The sequence below is a fragment of the Coniosporium apollinis genome (assembly GCF_000281105.1).
Source record: "Coniosporium apollinis CBS 100218 chromosome Unknown supercont1.23, whole genome shotgun sequence".
In the NCBI taxonomy this organism is placed as follows: Eukaryota; Fungi; Ascomycota; class Dothideomycetes; genus Coniosporium; species Coniosporium apollinis.
In genome coordinates this window covers 332,789-352,919 of record NW_006913285.1, presented here as the reverse complement: position 1 = coordinate 352,919, position 20,131 = coordinate 332,789, and the positions used below count along the sequence as shown (strand labels likewise).

The 20,131-nt window shown below is 53.8% G+C and overlaps 4 protein-coding genes across 4 annotated transcripts; 2 read left to right on the top strand and 2 right to left on the bottom strand.

The window, feature by feature from the left end:
- Positions 1-1,697: 1,697 nt before the first annotated feature.
- On the bottom strand, positions 1,698-2,832 carry W97_05085 (uncharacterized protein; the record flags this gene model as incomplete). Its single annotated transcript, XM_007782970.1, has 2 exons — positions 1,698-2,548; positions 2,634-2,832. 2 exons carry the CDS (start codon positions 2,830-2,832, stop codon positions 1,698-1,700), a joined length of 1,050 nt encoding a protein of 349 aa, XP_007781160.1.
- A 3,143-nt stretch (positions 2,833-5,975) lies between these two features.
- W97_05084 (uncharacterized protein) lies at positions 5,976-8,314 on the bottom strand (the record flags this gene model as incomplete). Its single annotated transcript, XM_007782969.1, has 7 exons — positions 5,976-6,182; positions 6,230-6,290; positions 6,355-6,524; positions 6,612-6,962; positions 7,014-7,157; positions 7,206-8,231; positions 8,288-8,314. The coding sequence occupies 7 exons, from the start codon at positions 8,312-8,314 to the stop codon at positions 5,976-5,978; spliced, it is 1,986 nt and encodes a 661-aa protein (XP_007781159.1).
- A 1,637-nt stretch (positions 8,315-9,951) lies between these two features.
- Positions 9,952-10,683, top strand: W97_05083 (uncharacterized protein; the record flags this gene model as incomplete). The annotated part of the gene is made up of 1 exon (XM_007782968.1): positions 9,952-10,683. The coding sequence occupies one exon, from the start codon at positions 9,952-9,954 to the stop codon at positions 10,681-10,683; it is 732 nt and encodes a 243-aa protein (XP_007781158.1).
- A 4,507-nt stretch (positions 10,684-15,190) lies between these two features.
- On the top strand, positions 15,191-18,850 carry W97_05082 (uncharacterized protein; the record flags this gene model as incomplete). The annotated part of the gene is made up of 1 exon (XM_007782967.1): positions 15,191-18,850. The coding sequence occupies one exon, from the start codon at positions 15,191-15,193 to the stop codon at positions 18,848-18,850; it is 3,660 nt and encodes a 1,219-aa protein (XP_007781157.1).
- Positions 18,851-20,131: the final 1,281 nt, after the last annotated feature.

The window sequence follows — 20,131 nt, the reverse complement described above, 5'->3', positions numbered from 1 at the left end:
GAGTTGGCACACCTCTGGATTCTGAGGTTCGCCTTCATTCCTCTGTCACGGGGTACACGAGATCTCTCTCCGCCTCGTCCATAGAAAGGTGCATCTCGCGCCCCAGATGCATAAATAACCACATGGCACCGTGACGGTTGACAACCTCAGACCCATCATACTGTTCAATGCTCCGCACCACCTGCTTCGAAACCTCCCAACACACTTCCGCATATTTGGTCTCGGCAACGGTCCACTACTGCATTTTTGCTGATGCTCACAGCCCAGCCAGACGTGCGACCGCGGTGCTGTCTTAATGGTCCCACTCGCACATCGCCCTTCGTGGTCTTTCGCTCGTCATGTATCCAGAACGGCCAAACAGACAATTACGGCGTTAGTGCTACGAATCCTTTCCAGGCTCGACGTCACGTGATATTTTTAAGTCACAGCCAGTGAGAAGGGCAGGACGGAGCGCGCACCAGCCGTGGTAAATTTGGAGACGCTCCGAAGCGTCCCAGGCACGTTGGCGAGTAGGGTTGCTTCATGTGCTCACGGTTGTAACGAGGTCTAGTGGCGGTGTAGACGGAGGCCGTTTCCCAGACACACGGGGTTCTGTGACTTCAAGATTTTGATCGCGACGGCGTCGCGTTGGTCAAAGCGTAGATGAGAGCACCGGCAGCTGCTTTGATGATGATGGAATGTACCTCGCGGTCGTAAGGCGCGGCCATTGAGGTTGGCATGTGGCTCCGCGAAGCTGTCGTGGAGGTCCCGAGAGCTTCCATGGCGTGTGCGTGATGCTGACCGAGTGCTGTAGGCATCACGGCATGCATCCAACATGCCGCTCTGGGCCGCTAACTGAGGAGTTTCCGTCCTCGCCGCTCGTGCGTCTGCATCAAGCTCCCGACATCTCCCATATCCCATTATACCGTCACTTAGCCCTCTTCCTCGCACAGCTTCCACTCCTCCTCACCGCCACCTCCGCCGCTCCATCCGACCCCAATCCCACTCCCTCACTCCTCCTGGCGCCAACAAAACTTCGATCCTGCATCTCGTACCTCCGGCTCCACTCCTGCTCCTCAACAGCGAATTGTTTCTCACGCTCGGCGTCAAGCTCTTCTCCTGGTGTGCGCTTGCGCTTGCGGCAGCGCTGTATGGGTTGGTCGGGGTCTTGTTGGGGTATGGGAGGTGCGGTGGTTAGCTGGTGCTGGAGGCGCTCGGCTTCGGCTTAGGTGGACATAGCAGGTTTGATCTCGGCGCTGTGGGTCTCGGTTTGTAGTCGTGGTGGTGATTGCGGAGAGGGAGAGGGAGGTGGAGCCTGAGTGTGTGGCTCGAGGGCGGTGTGTGCCTGGTGGGGGTTAGAGGTGTGGTCGGTATGAAGGATATGCCGATAGGCAGATTGGAGAGCGGAGAAAATGTAAGGGTTTGGCGGTGTTTTGGGTCGAAGAGGCGTTATGATAGCGGGAGTTGGTGATGCTGGAGTAGCGCCTTAGGCAGCTTGTTGGGTCACGTGTGCACTCTTCGTTCTCCTCCAACTTGATGAGATGCAACAGCGAATTCCTTTGAAGAATTCCAGCACAGTCTGTTGGAGGAGACCATTCGTAATGAGGCTATATCCGAGGGGTATCGTGCCGTAGAATTACATACACAGAATATATACAATATGGCAGAAGAATCCGCTGCAAACCCTCCAAACACGAGCATTGGTTGCAAGTCAGACCTCAAACCTCCCACTCCGCCTTGACCTCATCCACATCCCTCGCCCGACTCCCCTCCGACCTCGCCGTAGCCGGTCTAGATGTGTGTACACTATCCCGCTTCTCCTCATCTCCAGCCTCCCCCTTCCCCTCCTCCTCCTCCACCACAATGTACGTCCTCCGCTTACTCGACCCATTCGGCACCCAAAACCGCCGATCCACCCGTCCCAGCGCATACAGATACACAACAAGCACCTCAACCCCAAAGTTCACAACATAAAACGCCGCTTTCGAGAAGCGGTCCGGCATCGGCTGAGTGCGTGGCACGGGATCGAACCAGCCGACCGCGCACCTGTATGTCGCGGCTACGCTGAGCAAGAGGGAGGCCGTGAGGACGAGCGCGGCTTTTGTGCGGAGGGGGCCCGCGCCGAGGGGTTCGGTGTGGTGCGTGTCCAGCTTGTCGGTGCCGGGGCGGCGGAAGCGGTGCGCGGCCAGCGCAGCCAGCGTGATCGGGATCGGCAGGAAAGACGCGACGGCGAAGAAGGTCGAGCCGTAGAGCTGGATGCTCCGACCGATACTCCTGGTTTCTGGGTCTAGCGTGAAGAAGCCCTGCACCACGACCGTGATGACCATGATAATTGTCGCGACGATGAGCATGTACAGCGCCTTGAACGCCCAGGACACAGGGCGGCGCCAGCCGAAGCTAGGGTGTAGCGAGCGCAGGATGCGTTGCGCGAAGAGGAGGTTCACGACGAAGAGGAGGAGGGTCCCCGCGGCGGTGAAGATGGAGGAGGCGATTGCGAGGTTGAGGTTTCGGGGGAGGGCGGTGGAGGAGATGCGGAGGGTGGAGGTTACGATGCGGGCCATGCAGAAGCCTGGATTCGCGTTGCTTGTTAGCACTGTTGTCCGCTTGAAGCAAGGGGCTGGGTCAAGTCCAAGAAGGGGAAGTGAAGAACATACCGAAGAGCAGCAGGCTGAGCACGAACTTGTGGCCACGGCGCTTGTTTAGTTGGAAGATGGTCATGTGCGTAGCTGCGCCGCCGATGAAGAGGGCCAGGAAGACAGCAGTGACGGGAATGTCGACTGACTTGCTAGGCGCGCCGCCGAGCTGCCATACCTGCGGCGGATAGGGCCCTCCGCTGGGAGGTCGTGATGTCATGGCGAGAGGCTGTAGAGCTTCTTTGGCAGAGGAAGAAGAAGCTGTGAGGAAAGCGAGATGTATGAGAGGTGAGTGGCTATAATGGAAGAAAGGCGAGGAGGGTTGAAGTGCTGAACTCTACAGACGGACTTGAATGAAGAATCAAGAGAAGTAGGTTATGAGATTGTCTGGACTTAAGTGGTTGTCTACAAAAACTAGCCACTGCTCGCAGCCTCCGCAAGCTGAAGTAAATATATGGCTGCATTCCAGAGGGCATGCGACGTCAATGCCGCCGCATCGCGCTCACACGAGCCGAGAGGCCGATGGGACAGCAATGCGGCTGGCTTACAAAGTGCCGTTCTCCTTTGTCATTCACCTGAAGCCGCTCATGTCGGCCATTCGTAGAGAGCGCTGATCCGTGTGATGGTTTTTTTCTCGCCTTCCCCGCATAACGGAGCTTTTGAACTGGCCGAGTGTCATGGGTTGCGGGCCGACTTGTGTTACGACCGTATCAGAGGTACGTATCACTCCATGCCTGAGCCTCCATGCGGACTTGGGAGCTACACTAAGTGAGCTCGATTTAGCTCTAAGAGCTGCCCGTACACCACAACATCTGTTCGCGCGTGATGAGAGCGGTTGGTAGGGCATCATGGCATTGCAGGACCACGAAACAGGGCATCACGTGAGTTGGAAGAGGAACGCCAGAAAGTTCGTCCTTGGCGCATCGGCGTTTGCGATCGCCGAACTGCCGACGACACCAAGGTCCTACTCTCCCCGCGTGGAATCACGTGCCATCCCTTCATGGTCGCATTAATCTTGTTCGAGAAGCTGTAACTATCAAGAAGCGGTTATAAGAAAGCTTTACACCGATATAGCGAGTCGGTATAAGGGTATATATGTAGTTCAGCCTAGAAGTCTTTAATATCTACTGCGCTGTCTTCTTGTTAAGACAGCACGTGATTCTATCATTTTTCGGCGGGGAGAGTCGCTGCTAGAATTGGCCGGGTCGTTCAGCTGTGGGTGAAAGGAAAAGGGACTCGGAAGACAGAACCTCTATTAGACATGGAACCAGAGGTTAGCACTTCGTGAACAGGTTCAGCTTCGTTCTGGGCAGGCTGAGCATCTAGGTACATACTGGGGCTGTACTGGGCGCCCTTGTGTGACGCGCTGCTGACCTGTGATACCATCACCTTCACCCTCAGCAAGATCCCGCTTGCGCAGTGGAAATAAGCATTACGCCCTTGTCTTAGAGCGTGTGTTAGAAGGTCTTGTCTTCCAGGTCCCATTTCCGCCATCGGAGTAGATGATTCGACGCTTTTGGAAAGGTTCGGCACAATGGGGCGACCGCACAAACAACGCACCGCACGAGTCCGCCCGAGTCCGCACGAACGACGCGTCCGAATCCAGACCGCACGAACACACGCAGCCAAGATATCAGTACAGGACCCGTAGCGAAACGTGACAATCGGGTCTTACCCTTCCGGTGTTTCTATCAGCATGGCTGGCGGAAGACTTCCGAAGACGCATCCAAACCAGAGTGTTTAGCTACCCCTTTAAGTAAAATGGTGTGCCGAGGGATGTAAGAAGAGCCGCGCTGAACTTTTACAGTTAGGAGCTGCTACGAACAACACCAGAAGAATAGTATTTCATCATCCCTCAGGATCCATACTTGGCCACCTTGTCATGAATAGGGCTCTGCGGCGACAGCCAGCCATACATGTAGGCAAGCCCATTTCCCATATCAACGACCTCCGGACCTGACGAGCCAAGCTGAGCGGCTGCGGATGCACGAGATGTTAAAGAGGACCTGGAAGCTTTCCATGCGGGGAACCACGCTGCCTGTCCCTCGAGGCTGGAAATGCACGATTGACCGCTCGAATCCGATATCGCTCTTCAGTCCGGCGCTCTAGCACCAACTTATCATCTCCGAGTTGCATAAGCCACTGCTACCGGTAAGAGGATGAGGGCGCACAGGTCTGCGTATCCTGCGTGTGGATTGCTCTTGGCCTGAGAGATAGCATCCATTCTTGGTCTTCCCTCTGACATACACTGAAAAACAAAGGCGTTCGATTTCGATCCGCTAGCGCCTGAGCCTATCCGTCCAGTTGCGCGACGTTAACGGAGGCCAACCTAGCCCATGACGCTGGAGGTCATGCGTCGCAAGCCCTCGTGCCCAGGAAATGATAACGTTGACGTAGGGAGAGCGACAGTGAGTCCCAATGATTGGAGTGCACTGACCCTAAGCTAGGACTGAAGCTACGTCAAGACTACATCCCACTGCTCGACTTAGCGCTCCAGTCTGGTATATAGAGCCATGGCCGACCTCCTTGCCTTGAATATCAGAACCAACCACTTTTGCAAATACTCAGACATCCTACACTCTATCACCAGACCCGATCTCAACTTCAACGATCCCCCTCTTCGCGCGTCATGGCTGGCTGCGGTTGCAAAGATTGCTGTGGCGATAACTGCCAAGGCGGTTGCGGATGCAAGACTTGCGGAGTATGTCACCCCTCTGAGTCTACATATCATCTCGCACCAGCTACAGTTGCGCGGTCGCATAGCCTCTAATATCTTGCAGTGCAAATGATGAACTTCGCTCCTTACTCTTAGGGGCGTGATGGCAGATTGGTTTCGAGAATTCTTAACGGCTTGTTTGGCGTGGAAGCGGAGGGTGGTCTTCAGTGTCGATCGTTTGTGGAGAACAGATCTCCGGGCTCTACGCAAGTTGAGAGGTTGCGTAACCTAATCGCCACAACCTATCACATGTCACCAGATGTATTCACGGCACACCGCATTCGCTCCTTGTATTAGCATCAAAGTACTACATGAGAAGCCCACTTGGTAGCCCAACACATGTCCTAGCCTACAAATGCGATTTCGCAGTGCGGACGGCATTCTGACGCATTCCAAAGGGGGTCTGCAGACGTGGGCCTTCTCCTACACAAAGTTCTTCTGTCGGAAACACCTTCATCTTAGAGGAACTAAGCCTGGAGCATGAACAGGAGTCGTATTACTCTCACCGTATTGGTAGCAAAATTAGATGAAGAGGACCTTCGAAGCTCCCCAAGCCATGTTATACGGTAAATCCATGCTGTGTATACTACAAGCCCAACGTACTCTTCCTCCTGTCTTTACTCTGCCTTTGTGTTGCACACGGTACACTAATAAAAGGAAAGGACGACACCAAGGGCAGCAGCAACCAGGTGAGCCAAGTAACTATGTAGTGTATATGCGGAAGCGGCACCAGCCGTGGTACTGCCCGCGCTAGGTGGCTGTGTCATGGTTGTATTGACGCGGGCGCCGATTATCCCAGGAAGCTGTTCATCGCCTTCCATGAGAACCAACGCCATACCGCTCTGCCACGTTCCCTGGTTGTCAGCGCACGAGCACCGCGACTGGTTGTCAAATCACTCACCACAAGATGCCATTGGATGTGGCAGTGGAATAGCCATGCTCCCGGATTATCGGTCACGTACCTGCCTCAAGTCAACACTTGCCAAAGACTACACGGTGTGAATTGGGGTGGGAGGGGGAGCTCACCGGATAACGGCCCACCCGGATGGCGGAAGATCGATGGTGTCTCTGTAGGGCGGGTTTCGCAGGTTGATGAGAGATTGGGGTGCGTCTAGGAGAGAATCGTACGGAAACGTGCCGTTACCGGAACCGAGATGCCAGAATTTGTGTCCGTGAAGGTGCATTGGGTGTCCCATCTGTTCCACTCCATGATTAGCTCCTGAATCTGTGTCCATGATCGCGGGTCCTATCGTGAAGGGTCTGGATCGTGTATTGCTTACCACATCCAAAGAGTCGTTTGCTATATTCATGATGATATCAACAGTCGAGTTCGATGGCAAGTGGTACGTTGTGTTTGCGTTCCACCCATCAGATGCGTTGCCGTAGAGGATAGGTCTTTCTGGCTCCAAGTAGGGAGAACCGTCCACCACCCATGTCACAATGTCTGTCTGGTTTATCATAAAGGACAGAGTTGTATCAGCCGGTGTGCTGGGGGGGATGTTGCCATCGAACGCAGCAAGCAGCGTCACATCAAGTTCTGAGGCGTTTAGCTTCGCGGACCCGTTCGTGAGCATCCAAGTCGAGGCTTCATCGAAGCGAACATTACTCAGATTGGTATCGTTGGTAGCCTCGACCTAAATAGTTAGGAACGTTTAGAAATAGGCTAAGGCTGAGAGATGACTAACGTTGTACGACACGATAGCCTGTCCTTCGATGACTTGTTGCATGTCACCGAGCGGGTAAGATGCGAATCGAAGGAAGTAGTCCCCAGGTTGTTGGTTGAGTTTGATCATGACTGAATAACGTTGGCCAATCGAAATATGAAGCACCTTAATGTGTCAGTCGCTCTCTTGCATGACGGGTGCGGATTGACCTACCTTGACCTCCTGCAACGCTACGAAGAGCCCGTCGGCAGCATACACGAACATCGAGTGCGCATCTACTGAGACACTCATTCTGCTGACTGAAGCCGCGTTGACAAGATTAAGAGCGAGCCAGCCCTGAGAATAGTTTGCGGGTATCGTCAGCAGCGACGAGGTTGTGTTGGTGCAAGTTTCGGGCGGAAGAGACGTGAGGTTGTAGCCTGGCTTGAACATCATCGGTGGCGTGCAACCATGAGGACCCAGTGGAGATGACCCCATGTCAGACATGCTCGACATGCTGGACATGGGCATCATTGTCGACATGACGCTTGGTTCGGTTGGAGGCTGTGATACTGTTGCGGAGGCCGTGACAGAAAGACTGGATATCATCCCTCCGCTTGTCTCCATACCTGGCATTGCAGAGTCTTCTGTGGCCGCTCTCTGTCGCATGCTATGCATCTCCATTGTCATAGAATCCGTTGTCATAGAATCCGTTGTCATAGAATCCATCGTCATAGAATCCATCGACATGGAATCCATCGACATGGAATCCATTGAGGTCGGATCCATCGACATAGAGCCCGTTGGCATAGCATCCATAGAATCCATAGGTGTAGGAGCAGGATCATGCGGATCGGCGGCAACCAGGGTCTCGATTCCCAATCCAGCCCCGGCCTGAAGGATGTAATCTGGCAGACACTGCACTCTCCCGTATCCATTAGCCAAGAGACTATCGACACAATTGGGAAAGGCACCGGTCTCAAAGTATTGCGCAAACACCTCGTCTGACAAACGATGATACCAGTCTGTCAGAAGGACAGGGGCCGCATCGCGTTCGGCTTGTAGGAGGGCACTCAGTTCGTCGTTGCTGCTGGCAAGTTCCTCGAAAGGCCGACGTCGTGACGGAGACGGGTGGATCATCAAGGGGCCGCGTGTGGCGTCGCTATAGTACGCTCGGAAGTGTGAGTGGTACCAGTAGAAGCCGTACTCATCCTTGACAGAGAATCGGTAGGTGAAGTTCCCTCCTGGCGGAACGGGGAACTGTATCGCAGGTAAGCGTTAGAATTCACCGCGGATAAAATGAGATGTGTTCTCACCTGTGAGACTCCCGGTACACCGTCCATATCAGGAGTGCCTCGCTGCAGGATACCTGGCAACGTACTCGCGTCAGCGTATCGGAGCTCGTGAAACTGCACTCATGCTCGACACACTCGATGCGAAAACGAACCATGCCAATGGATGGTAGTTTCCACATCTAAGTCATTCGTCACGAATACTTCAATATCGTCTCCTTCCTCGGTTTCAATGAGCGGGCCTGGTTGCTGGTCGTTGATCAGGTAAACCTCGCGCGGGACTCCGTCTGAGCATTCATCAGCTGAGTTCGAGGATTTGGGGACACTCGATGCTCTACAGGCCGCCTACCAGGAGCCCGAATCCCGCGATGGATCCTGAAGTTGTAAGAGTGAAGTTCTGCATTCGAGACACTGCTTCGGAAGAGCAACAGTAAAGAGATGAGAAATAGATCAAGATGTACAAGCAGCTTGACAGCTGCAGGAGAGCAAGAGATTGGTGTCGCTGAGAGCAGAAGCAAGCCAGTAGCAGGAGAATTGCAGAGATTGCAGATGGACTCGAGATGAATAGAAAATGGATGGTCAACTACTGAGACTGGAGCAGACTGGATCACCTTCGTCAACCCATCTTACGAGGAAATGATTCTGCGGGTATGGTTGCCAGCCGCCGGGGAGCCTGACAGGTAGACAGGTAGCCAGGGATCCCCAATTGCGATGTTTGTGCGGACCTCGGCAGAGGTGCTTGCGATATTTGTGCGGAATCTTGGCACACTGCAGCCATGAAAGCATTGGTCAAGACAGGATCATGAGCAGCGTCGGCTACACGTACGAAGTACACATGGTAAGTAATGTCTGAATGGGCGTCCCCAACGACGATCAAGGGAGTCTCGCCCCCTCGCTAAGGGTGACTCTTCCAATCCAAGGCTTTTTCGGGCATGCCGTGCAAACAACTTCTGCGGCTACACCGTCACGAAGCCTGCCCCGAACAGCACCAGTGGATGTAGACTTCCTTGCAGAGAGTACCGCCATCTTCTGCAAGGGGCACATTAGGTAGCAGCTAGTTACTCAGGTGTCTGGGTATCTAGGCCAAAGTTACGACTACTCCGTGCTTCAGAGCTTTCCCAAGGAGCCCGACACGAGCCGTCACGGCTTGGGTCTCAGGCCTGCGTGGTTTCTGCGGAAGATGGCTTGGCTAGCTTCCGCCAATTGTAATTATTCGAGCTGTCGTCTGTGCATTCGCACATCAGCACATTAGGTGACGCGTCCCTCTCTGGTCTTCCTCCGTAGTGGTTAGTGAAGGGCATGCTAGGACAATTTCTCGCCCCTTTCATCAAACGCACAATTCTCGCAATATCTCCCAGCCAGGTCACTCTTAGCTCGACAGTGCCGTCATCTTCAATCACGATCACAAGATCCGGGCTGTGTGGTTGAAACACCGATGCCGCATTCCAGTTGGGAGAGTTCTGCTCCATTGGCGTTCAAATGCCGCTGCCAATCCAATCCCTAGTAGAATATTCAAGGACTTGCAGGTTCACTTCATACTTCACCTTCTGTCTCAGTACCATCAAGCCTCCGTTGCAGCAGCGCATGGAATGCCTCGATCAAGATGGAGTCTTTCTGTAGAAGCGTCTATATTGCGCGCATTGATGCGTTTTGGCATGCTCCTCCATCGGCTTCCTTCCCCCCAGCCAATGACACCTTCCTTCAGGAGAGATATTCCAGCCACTGTGTCCCCCCGGAAAGGAACCATCACCCTCTTGTTCTACACCCCTAAGGGATACGCCGCACGCCGTCATGATAGGGAAGGCTCGAGGTATCCGGTCTTGGTTAACTTTCACGGCGGCGGATTCACCATCGGTCATGCTGGCGACGACGCTCGATGGGCTACTGCCGTGGTCGACATCGTCGACGCCGTGGTCGTCAGTGTTGACTATCGGCTGGCACCGCAATATCCCTTTCCTACGGCTGTCGAGGATGGCGTCGACGCAATCCTTTATCTCATGCAAAACGCAGAGGAGCTCCATATTGATCCTAACAGGATCGGCGTGAGCGGCTTCTCAGCTGGCGGAAACCTGGCCTTTACGGTGCCGCTGAGATTACTGGAGGAGCTGCAAAGGAGAAGGGAGCGCGACGCTCAAGCCCTGTTACCACCACATCTTGCGGGAAACGAGGGCAAGGTGGTTGTCATCGTGAGTTGGTATCCGTTCACGGACTTCGCCACCAGCACGAGAGACGAGCGTAGAAAATCCAACGTCAGACCGGACAGAGAGCTTCCGAAGTTCATGACAACCCTATTCGACGCCTCCTATCTCTATCCGCCGCAAGAAGTCTCTCTATCCGATCCGTACCTCTCCCCGGGAGTCGCTCCGCATGAAGTGTTGAAAGAGCTGCCTGAAGATATTTTCATCTATTCTTGTGAATGAGACGGACTACGCGCCGAGGCCGAGAGGTTCCGGAGCCGTCTCGTAGAAGAGCTGGGAAAGCATGTGCGGTACAATGTGGTGCCGGGGGTGCAGCATGCTTGGGACAGAAGTCTAAATCCATTCAAGAGCAGCCCGGTGGCGGAGCAGGCGTACAAAGAAGCTTGTATCGGAATGAGGACGGTATTCGATAGCCAGGGAGTGCTAGGTTATGGACAGAACCGGCCGGTAATAGAGTGAAATAAGCAATGTCTAACTTAGTGGCAAGATCGGCTCTACACGTCCACATCCTGAATCAAATAAGGTACCGCAATAATGGAGCCAGAGAGCGAAGTTGGGCACGACTTCCGAGATGGTGCACGGCACTTAGGCAGGGCGAGATTGAGACGGAGAGTCGAGTAGAGGCTAAGGCGGCGAAACAACGCAGCATGTTGATTCCAGCCCGTTTCCATGCTTGGTGCGATCTCCAGAAGTCGAGAGAGGGGACTGAGTTTGCATGCAGCGTCGCATGTACACGAGGATCCGACTCGGAACGAGCTTGTACAAGTACCTTTAGGTTACGGTCTAGATGCCTGTCATAAACCACTCGGTACTGCAAAGTTGTCGGTGTTCATAGTAGTTCTATGCTCCTTGAGGAAGCGTGCACTGCTCCAAGCACATTCGTGTCAAAATGCAAGAATAAGTGACTTAATTCAAGAGCCATCTCATGGCGGGTGAGGCCTCCATATACATAAACGAACCCCAGCCTCCCATTCACCAGCCATCTTTTCTGGTGTCATCAACAATCTGGGTGCCTTGCTCTGCAAAGAACAGCGGCCTTTCGGGTCGGACAAACCCTTTGATTAACGGTGCGACCGGAAGCGTCGGCGTTTCACTCAGCGCTGGTTTGCCAGCGGCCTAGTGGCAGCTCTTGTGGAGAGCGCTAGGCTTATGTGCCTGCTGGATGAGTTCGAGCACCCGAGGGAGTAGCAGGAGGAGCCCGGAAAGCGTAACCCGCGTTAGATTCCGGCGGTTAAGTCCCTGTCGGCGAATGCTTTCTGCGTTGACAAGGACGGTCACGAGAAGAAAGATCGGCTGAAAGCGGTGCAAGACTATGGCAGACGCTGATCCCACTGACAAGAAATCTAGTAGAGTCTGATAAGGATCAAAGTTAGTAAAATTTGTGCTTTAGGCGTAGATCCCTATGGATATACGTACGGGGACCCAGCAGCAGGAACTGTGAAGCAGCGCAGTGATGACGGGCGAGAAGTAGAAGAGGTTGATAGGTGTTCTTGGACGCTGCTGTCGACTTGGATTTTCTCCTTTCTCATTTGACTGCGATGGTGAATGGCATACTTCACAGCATGAAGGCATCACTTCGCACCAAGAAGTGAAAGATGCTTTAAGCGGGCAGAAGAGCGCTCTGTAGACAAGGTGGCAGGAATGTTTTAAACGATATAGAGAAACTGGCACGGAGAACGAAGGGCTCAAAGAGAGAGAATACGCGTTACATATGCCTTTCGGAATCTTCCCCGCCTCCTTTATCTGGGTGCGGCGACGCCGTTTCAGGCATTTCGCTGGCCGCTACCATCTTGAGCCATGCGCAAGCCATTGGCAGGGCTCGATCCGTAGTTGTTCTAGCCAAGATAGCTTTGCAATTTCGTCTAATTATCTAACGGAAGTTCCAACCGCAGCACCGTCAAATCCGGTTCACGATGTCATGGCTTCAGAACTGCGTGGTTTTTGCGGGAAAAGCTTGGCGTAGCATCCACTACTAGTGACTGCTCACGGTACGCATGTGCCGCAAAAATTGCGCGGCCTGGTATGGCACCGGATCGCGCAGTTGGCAAGACACCATGGCTGTAGCGACGTAGCCAAATCGGCTCGAATTTTCTCTTCAGTTACGATGCTCGTCTTCTATCATACAGAGGTTGAACATTACATTAAAGGCATATCCAAGCTAAGATTTCAATGGCAGGACTTGCCGTACTTCCGCAGCCGGGTGTAAGTATAGGGGAGAGGTGCTAGGAAGCCTGCGCCGATGGAAGCCGCGGCTGCCATCCAGAAGCTGGGATCATCCAGAGCCACTACTCCTCCGGTCAGGTGGTAGTCTACCGCATTCTGAACCGATTCCATAGTCAACATCGAAACCATACTCATCCCCATAGCTGTCCTCGCAGCTGCCGACCAGGACAGCTGATCACGACCGAATCGAAACAGAAGTGTCTCAAGCAACATTGACGATGTTAAACCGGAAGCCACTAGCCACAGAAGAACCGTCAGCACCTCAGGATGGCTTTCTCACACACACTGGGATAGGGAAAGGCTATTTACTAGATATTCCCATGATGGTGCCAACACCCAGGTCGGGATAGAATGCCTGCAAAAACCAGAGCGCCGAAAAGTCGCCCAACGTGCAACCAACGAGACACCGAAAAGTGTTGATCGAGGCTCGTTTCCAGATGGGCTTCGATGACCAGAACCCGAGCTTCGGTTGTACAGCGCTGCTTTCCCCATGGCTATGACTCCCGCTGCATTCACGTTTGCCCGACCGTCGTCTAGAGGCAGAAAGGCTCACGGCGGCTGACTGTGCAAAAAATCTTGGGCGGAGACTATGGGAAGGCTCCCCGGTGAAAGAGGCGAAGCGTAACACCGGTTGCGCGGAGGTGAGGCGTAAGGGAAGTGCCTGCGCGTGATAAGACGTCCGCATTAAACTCCCCATGGTGGCAGGTCTCATCATTGTGATGGCTGGAAAGGGTACGCTTAGAAATCGTCGTGCGGCGGCCTTTCACCAATCCGAAGGTCGCTTTTGCGATGAATGTCCTGATGCGTTGGCTGGCAGAAAGGCTCCAAGGAGGGAAGAGATGATGCAGGGAGCGAGACGTGGGAGATGGCAGTGCTAGCAGCTCTTCGGCTCGACGAAAAATAAGCCGGTGAGGGCGCAGAAAAGCTGTTATGATGTAGCAGGGGCGTGGCTGCGAGATAGGCTCGAAGGAAAGCAGGCTCAAAGTAGAGCAGAACGAAATGAGCAAAGGGCAGATATGCACTATGCGTCGTATGAAGCAATGTGGGTAAAGGCCGGGGGACGGGTATGTCTGCAGGATGGCACTACTGTAGGCGCACCATTTTTGCGATTGGCTGGCGAGGATTTAGGGTTACGGGGGGCGCAAAAACCGCACAAACCGCGCAGAAGCCCTAAACGCTATCACAAGGCCCCGGGACCGCCACCCGAGGCTTCTGTCAGCATGCTCGAATGGAGGGCGAAGTGCGCCAAGCGCGCCAAGCATGCTTTGTCAGCCGTTCTTCAGCAAATCAATCACCACACACTCTCAGAACTAATATTGTATCCTATCTCTCGTACTCGCCCGCGATGCTGCGATACTACCACGCCATCGATACTCGATGCCCAGCTCGCAAGAGGTGAATACCACAGCAATAGCTCATGTGTACAGGTTCAAGGTTGCAATGTCTGGCGCAGGACCGTAATGAGTGTACGGTGTCCCACTATGTGTCTATTTGCTATGAAATCCAACCCGGTGATCGGGTGCAATACTGAACAATCCAGCAAGTCTGCGTTTCACCACCTTTGACAGACCGGCCGTGACAACCACCCTTGGAAGTTTCCCCCTCATGTGACCCTCTGCCTTGCAATCTTTAACGCCGTGGCTGCAGACGTGTTTCCAGACACGACTTGGCCGGCATCGCATCTTCGGTCAGGGCGTAGGATTCTCAGTTTCACGAGATTGATGCGCGACAAATGCGAAGCGTCAGTCGCCTGCGTTGCTTCTTTGGGTTTCCGTTTCCCTTGGTTGTTGAGCGGTCTTCTGAGATGAGCGAGTCTTTTTTGCGCTGGCGGAAGTGGGCAGGACTTCCACCTGGGCAGGTTGGAAGTCGCCCACTCGCACTAATCGCGCGGCCTGGGCAAATGCCACTTTACATCATGGACTAGCTTAGCAGCCTGAGGCACGACACGCACAAACCGCGCAGCCCGATTCCCCACGATCGATCCCTGCATGCCGCAGTTCCAGGTGCAGGTTACATAACGACTGATCGGACCACGAACCAGTCATCTCTGGGTCCGGCCAGCTAGTTGACACTATCCGCCCCGCGGGCAGCGTGTCTAGAGCGGGCTGGTGGGGCCCCGGCTAGTCTTGTAGATCTTTTCCCAGAGTGTGTACCAAAAGCACCACGCTACTCGGGAACGCTACCGACCCGCTCTAGTCGGCGCCACAACGTTGATCGCCGCACAAACCACGCAGCCCTAGGAACTGAATGTGGCGGATTAATAATAGCAGGGGGAGCGACCAACATCTACAAGCTTCGATTTTTAAGTCAGATCACCTGCTTGTCGGATACTCCCGCATATATATTTCGTCCTGCACCGTAGCTGTCGGCTTGAACCATTCCACAGACAAAGCTAATATCCTCATAACCCTTTACTTCGCCGCCACCTCCATCTCCACCAGCTCTACTGTCACCACCATCACATCACCACCATCGTCACTATCCTCCGGAGCATCTCGCCAGTAGGATGGACGGCACTGTAACTCGCCAAATCGCCTTCATCATTTCGAATCTACATTGCTCGTCATGTGTATCGAGCATCGAAGAAGTCCTTAGTCGCCTCCAGCCCAAGCCCCTCTCCATCTCACATTCAATTGTTCAGCACATCGTCACGGTCGTCCATCCGGTGTCTTTGGCCGCAGAAACCATAGCCAAGACGCTGGAGGATGAAGGCTACGAGGTGTACAGCGTGATCGGTAATCCTCTCTCGGAACAGCCTATCATCATCGATGAGACCAGGCTCGTCCAGGACGGAGAACAAGGATCTTGGGTGCTAGGCCAAAGCCTCCAGCGGTGGTGGTCGAGCGGAAGCCTCGCCGCCGCGGAGAGGAAAAAGCAAAGACATAAAGAACATTGCGAGCAGTGTCGGTCCGAGCATGAAGCCGCGGAGAACGGAGAGGAGCTTGCACCGCATCCGATTGACAGCATGGACACCGAACGCGGCGCCAAAGCCGAAAAGTTCGTTGTTGTTCATTCGACTTCAGCTTCGAGGAAGTTCATAGCATCCCTCGCGATCGAGGGCATGTCCTGCAGCTCGTGTGTTAGCAAGATCAGCCACAGTCTTGAGGAAAAACCATGGGTTGAATCCGCGAACGTCAACCTTCTGACCAACAGCGCTACCGTTATATTTACGGGCGAGGATCATACGAAGGAGCTTATCGAGGCCATCCGTGACGTTGGCTATGAGGCCGATATAGAGCAGGTCGAGGAAATTGGTAAGGACCGCATGATCCCGAGCGCCCCGCGCCTGGAAAGCGACCTATGGAAAGCGTCCTACACGGTTGGAGGCATGACCTGCAGCTCCTGCGTTGGAAGTATTACGAAAGCAGTGGATCAACTTCCATGGGTCAAGGCCGTTGACGTCAATCTCCTCGCGAACAGTGCTGTCGTTGTCTTGGAGGGCAAAGACCATTTGGATGAGATCCAAAATGCGATCGAGAATGTCGGCTACGAGGCTAAATTGATCGAAGTGGTAGAGGCCGGCGGTAATCGCCAACAACAGAGTTCAAGGAGGACAGTTTCAATCCAGGTTGGAGGGATGTACTGTGAACATTGTCCGGAAAGAATGGAGAAAGCTATCCTTGCTCTTAGCAAGGAAGTAGTACTAGACAAGCCCGCTACCGTTGGCGACCCGATTCTCAAAGTCTCCTATTCCCCTGACGCACCGCGACTCACAGTGCGAACGATTCTCGCATCCATTTCCGACGCCGATCCTGCGTTCAAGCCCTCCATCCATCATCCTATGACGATTGAGGAACGATCGCAGCGAATGCAAGCTCGGGAACAGCGTCACATCCTCTATCGGCTGATCTTGTCCGTCGTCATTGCGATCCCGACCCTGATAATAGGCATCGTGTACATGGCTCTAGTCTCGGAGTCCGACCCTAATCGCCAATACTTAATGGAGCCCTTGAGCAGGATCAGTCGAATGGAGTGGTCGCTGTTTGCTTTGGCGACGCCCGTATACTTCTTCGCCGCCGACATTTTCCATCGGCGTATGTTGAAAGAGTTGCGCGCGCTATGGAGACCAGGCAGCCAGACGCCGATACTTGGACGGTTCTACCGGTTCGGCAGCATGAACATGCTTATCTCTCTGGGCACAACCATCGCGTACTTCTCCTCCATCGCTGAGATGGCCATCACCGCGACCCGCAATAAGGATCCGCACATGGACATGGGCATGGGCATGGGCATGGATGACGAGGCCACTCCGTCCTACTTCGATTCGGTGGTCCTCCTCACCATGTTCCTCCTCGCAGGCCGGTTGATTGAAGCGTATAGTAAGGCTAAGACGGGCGACGCCGTTGCGATGTTACGGAAACTGCGTCCGACGGAAGCTCTTCTCGTCTCCAGCGAGGCTGCCTATAGTCCCGAGGCGCAGTCCGACACGTCCGTGCAGAAAATCAACGTAGACCTTCTCGAGTCTGGCGACATAGTCAGGATCCTCCATGGTGGCTCCCCCCCTTGCGATGGCACGGTCATCGCGGGTTCCGCAAAGTTTGACGAGTCCAGTCTCACGGGTGAATCAAGGCTCGTGTCTAAATCGGTCGGCGACAATGTCTACTCCGGTACGGTGAACCAGGGTGGCGCTATCTCAATCCGTCTTACTGGGGTCGCTGGCGCTTCGATGCTAGACCAAATCATAAAAGTAGTCCGGGAAGGGCAAACACGCCGTGCGCCAGTCGAGAGGGTTGCCGACGCCCTTACGAGTTACTTCGTTCCACTTGTGGTTCTAGTCGCGGTCTCTACCTGGATTATATGGCTAGCCCTTGGGCTTAGCGGAGCGTTGCCAGAGTCTTGGCGTGATACGAATGTTGGGGGTTGGCCATTCTGGTCACTACAATTTGCTATCGCCGTTTTCGTCATCGCTTGTCCTTGCGGTATTGGTTTGGCTGCCCCAACAGCGCTCTTTGTTGGCGGTGGTTTAGCAGCGAAATACGGTATCCTAGTAAAGGGAGGCGGAGAAGCTTTCCAAGAAACCAGCCAGCTTGACTGCATAGTTTTCGACAAGACGGGGACTTTGACGCAGGGCGGCGAACCTGTTATTACTGACTACCTCTACACTAACGGTAGTGGCGAAGGCTTTGCCGACGAGGATACTGCCTTTGCTACAGTCAAGATGCTGGAGGAAGACAGCTCCCATCCTATCGCTAGAGCGGTGGTCGGTTTCTGCAAGGCACGGAATGCAAGCGGTTTCACGACAAAGGAAACTTTCGAAATTGCAGGTAGAGGGATGAAAGGCTCGTTTACCGCCACAGCGCACCCAGGAAAACTGATCGGCGTGCTTGTAGGGAACGAGACCCTGATGAGCGATCATGGCGTGGTCGTACCAGAGGACGTGGCTAGGACGCTGAACACTTGGAAGAGTGAGGCGAAGTCGGTTGTTCTAACGGCTATGAGGATCGTTCCCGAGGACGCGGCGGTCTCTGTAACTGACGAATGGACTCTTTCAGCTATCTTCTCCGTTTCAGACCCGCTCCGACAAGAAGCAACCAGCGTGGTCAACGCTCTACAACGCCGCGGCATAGACGTATGGATGATATCTGGTGATAATCCCGTAACAGCCTTCGCTATCGGAGACAAGGTTGGCATTCCTCGGGAAAATATCATCGCTGGAGTGTTACCGGAACAGAAGGCTGAAAAGATCAAATATCTTCAGAACTCACTCCAGAAGAGACAGAGCGGCAGATTCCGCAGGCGAAGCAACCGGACTCGGGCAACGGTGGCCATGGTTGGTGACGGGATCAATGACTCGCCTGCTCTTACCACGGCCGATGTAGGGGTCGCTATTGGATCTGGTTCCGACGTCGCTATCTCCGCTGCCAAATTCATCCTCCTTACATCCGACTTAACTGCTATCCTCACTTTGACCGATCTTAGTCATGCCGTTTTTAGGCGCATCAAATTCAACTTCCTTTGGGCATTGATTTATAACATGGCGGCGGTACCTGTTGCGGCTGGAGTCTTTTACCCGCTTACGAGCAACGGAAATCATATTCGGCTTGATCCTGTTTGGGCGGCGCTTGCTATGGCTCTTAGCAGTGTCAGCGTTGTATGCAGCAGTCTACTGCTGCGGAGCAGGCTGCCTCTCGTGGGATTTCGGGCACAGAAACAGAGAGCCGACTAAGGCTCCACAGGCGGTGGATGCTTACGATGAGTAGCAGAATGGCGGACCATCACATGCTTGATTTCAGATGATGTCAGTTTTTCGGTCCTCGCTCCACAGCCCAAAGTCCGTTTGTACTCTCATTACATAGCTTCGACGGCTTCGATATGGCCTTCTGTTAGTTTATATACGATCGTGATACGTCTTAGAATCCTGTCGTCAAGAAGGGAAGAAAGGCGCTAGAAACTAGGCATGCATGTCTTTGTAGCTCCTGTGTCTCTTGCATGCCCTCTACCAATCGTCTCCTTCTCAAACGACGTAGTTGTGTTCTTGTCGCCTTCTATTGCGTCTCCGTTCCCTCCAACATTAGCCGACTGCGTGACAGGATATGCGGGCCATCCGTGTTACGATCGTACTCAAAGTACAGCTTATCTCATACCTTAGCTACTAGTCAACGTTCGGAGCTGAGTGAAGTAGACGGGGTTGAACTCTCAGAGTCATTCGCGCATGCCGCATCTTTTCGCGCACGACAAGAGCAGTTGCATTGAAGAGTCGCAAGGCGGATGGTCACGTGAGCGGGAATACATGCCTTCCGTCGGCGCATCGGCACTTGCGGCTCCCGAGCCGCCGACAACACCAAAATTCTGGCCTGGCCGAGCTGTTCGGCTGCTGTAGGAAAAAGCGTTTGCTTGAAACGGAGCGGGAGCAGAGGGTCTAACCGACGGCGAGAACATATCAATGCGGTTTACAATGGTTCTGCGGGCGGTACAAGGCTCAATCATAGTCTATTGGCAAGTTTCTGACTCCAGCATGGTCACGTGCGTTCAGCTGGCTCCGGCGGCAAGGATGGGGGAGCTGTTGCTTGCCTTTACGTTAGGGTATATTGCGAATGCAGAACGTGGATACGCAGAGTAATTACAGTAGTATGACCAACACGCTAGCCATCATGGAAACCCTCCTCACATCCCTTCTGTGCAGAGATTGTCTAAGCACCCGACAAACCGGCAGGGAGGACAACGGCCATGCAGATCATGCTCGGTTTAATGAAGCTTTGCATTGAATCCAAATGAACAAACGAACTGATGGCACGGGCAGGGAACGAAAACTGTGATTGAATCTTGCAGCAGCCACTCGAACGCCGTACTTTCACTTACTCAATACGCATTCCTTCGAAGCGGAGCAGCTGGAATTACTAGAGCAGCTGTAGCATAGTCTCCGAGGCCTCCTGTATTACAGTTTGAAATCCTGCCCTCCATCTCATGTGGATTTCGCACGATTGAATGAAAAAGCCATGTGCCTGCT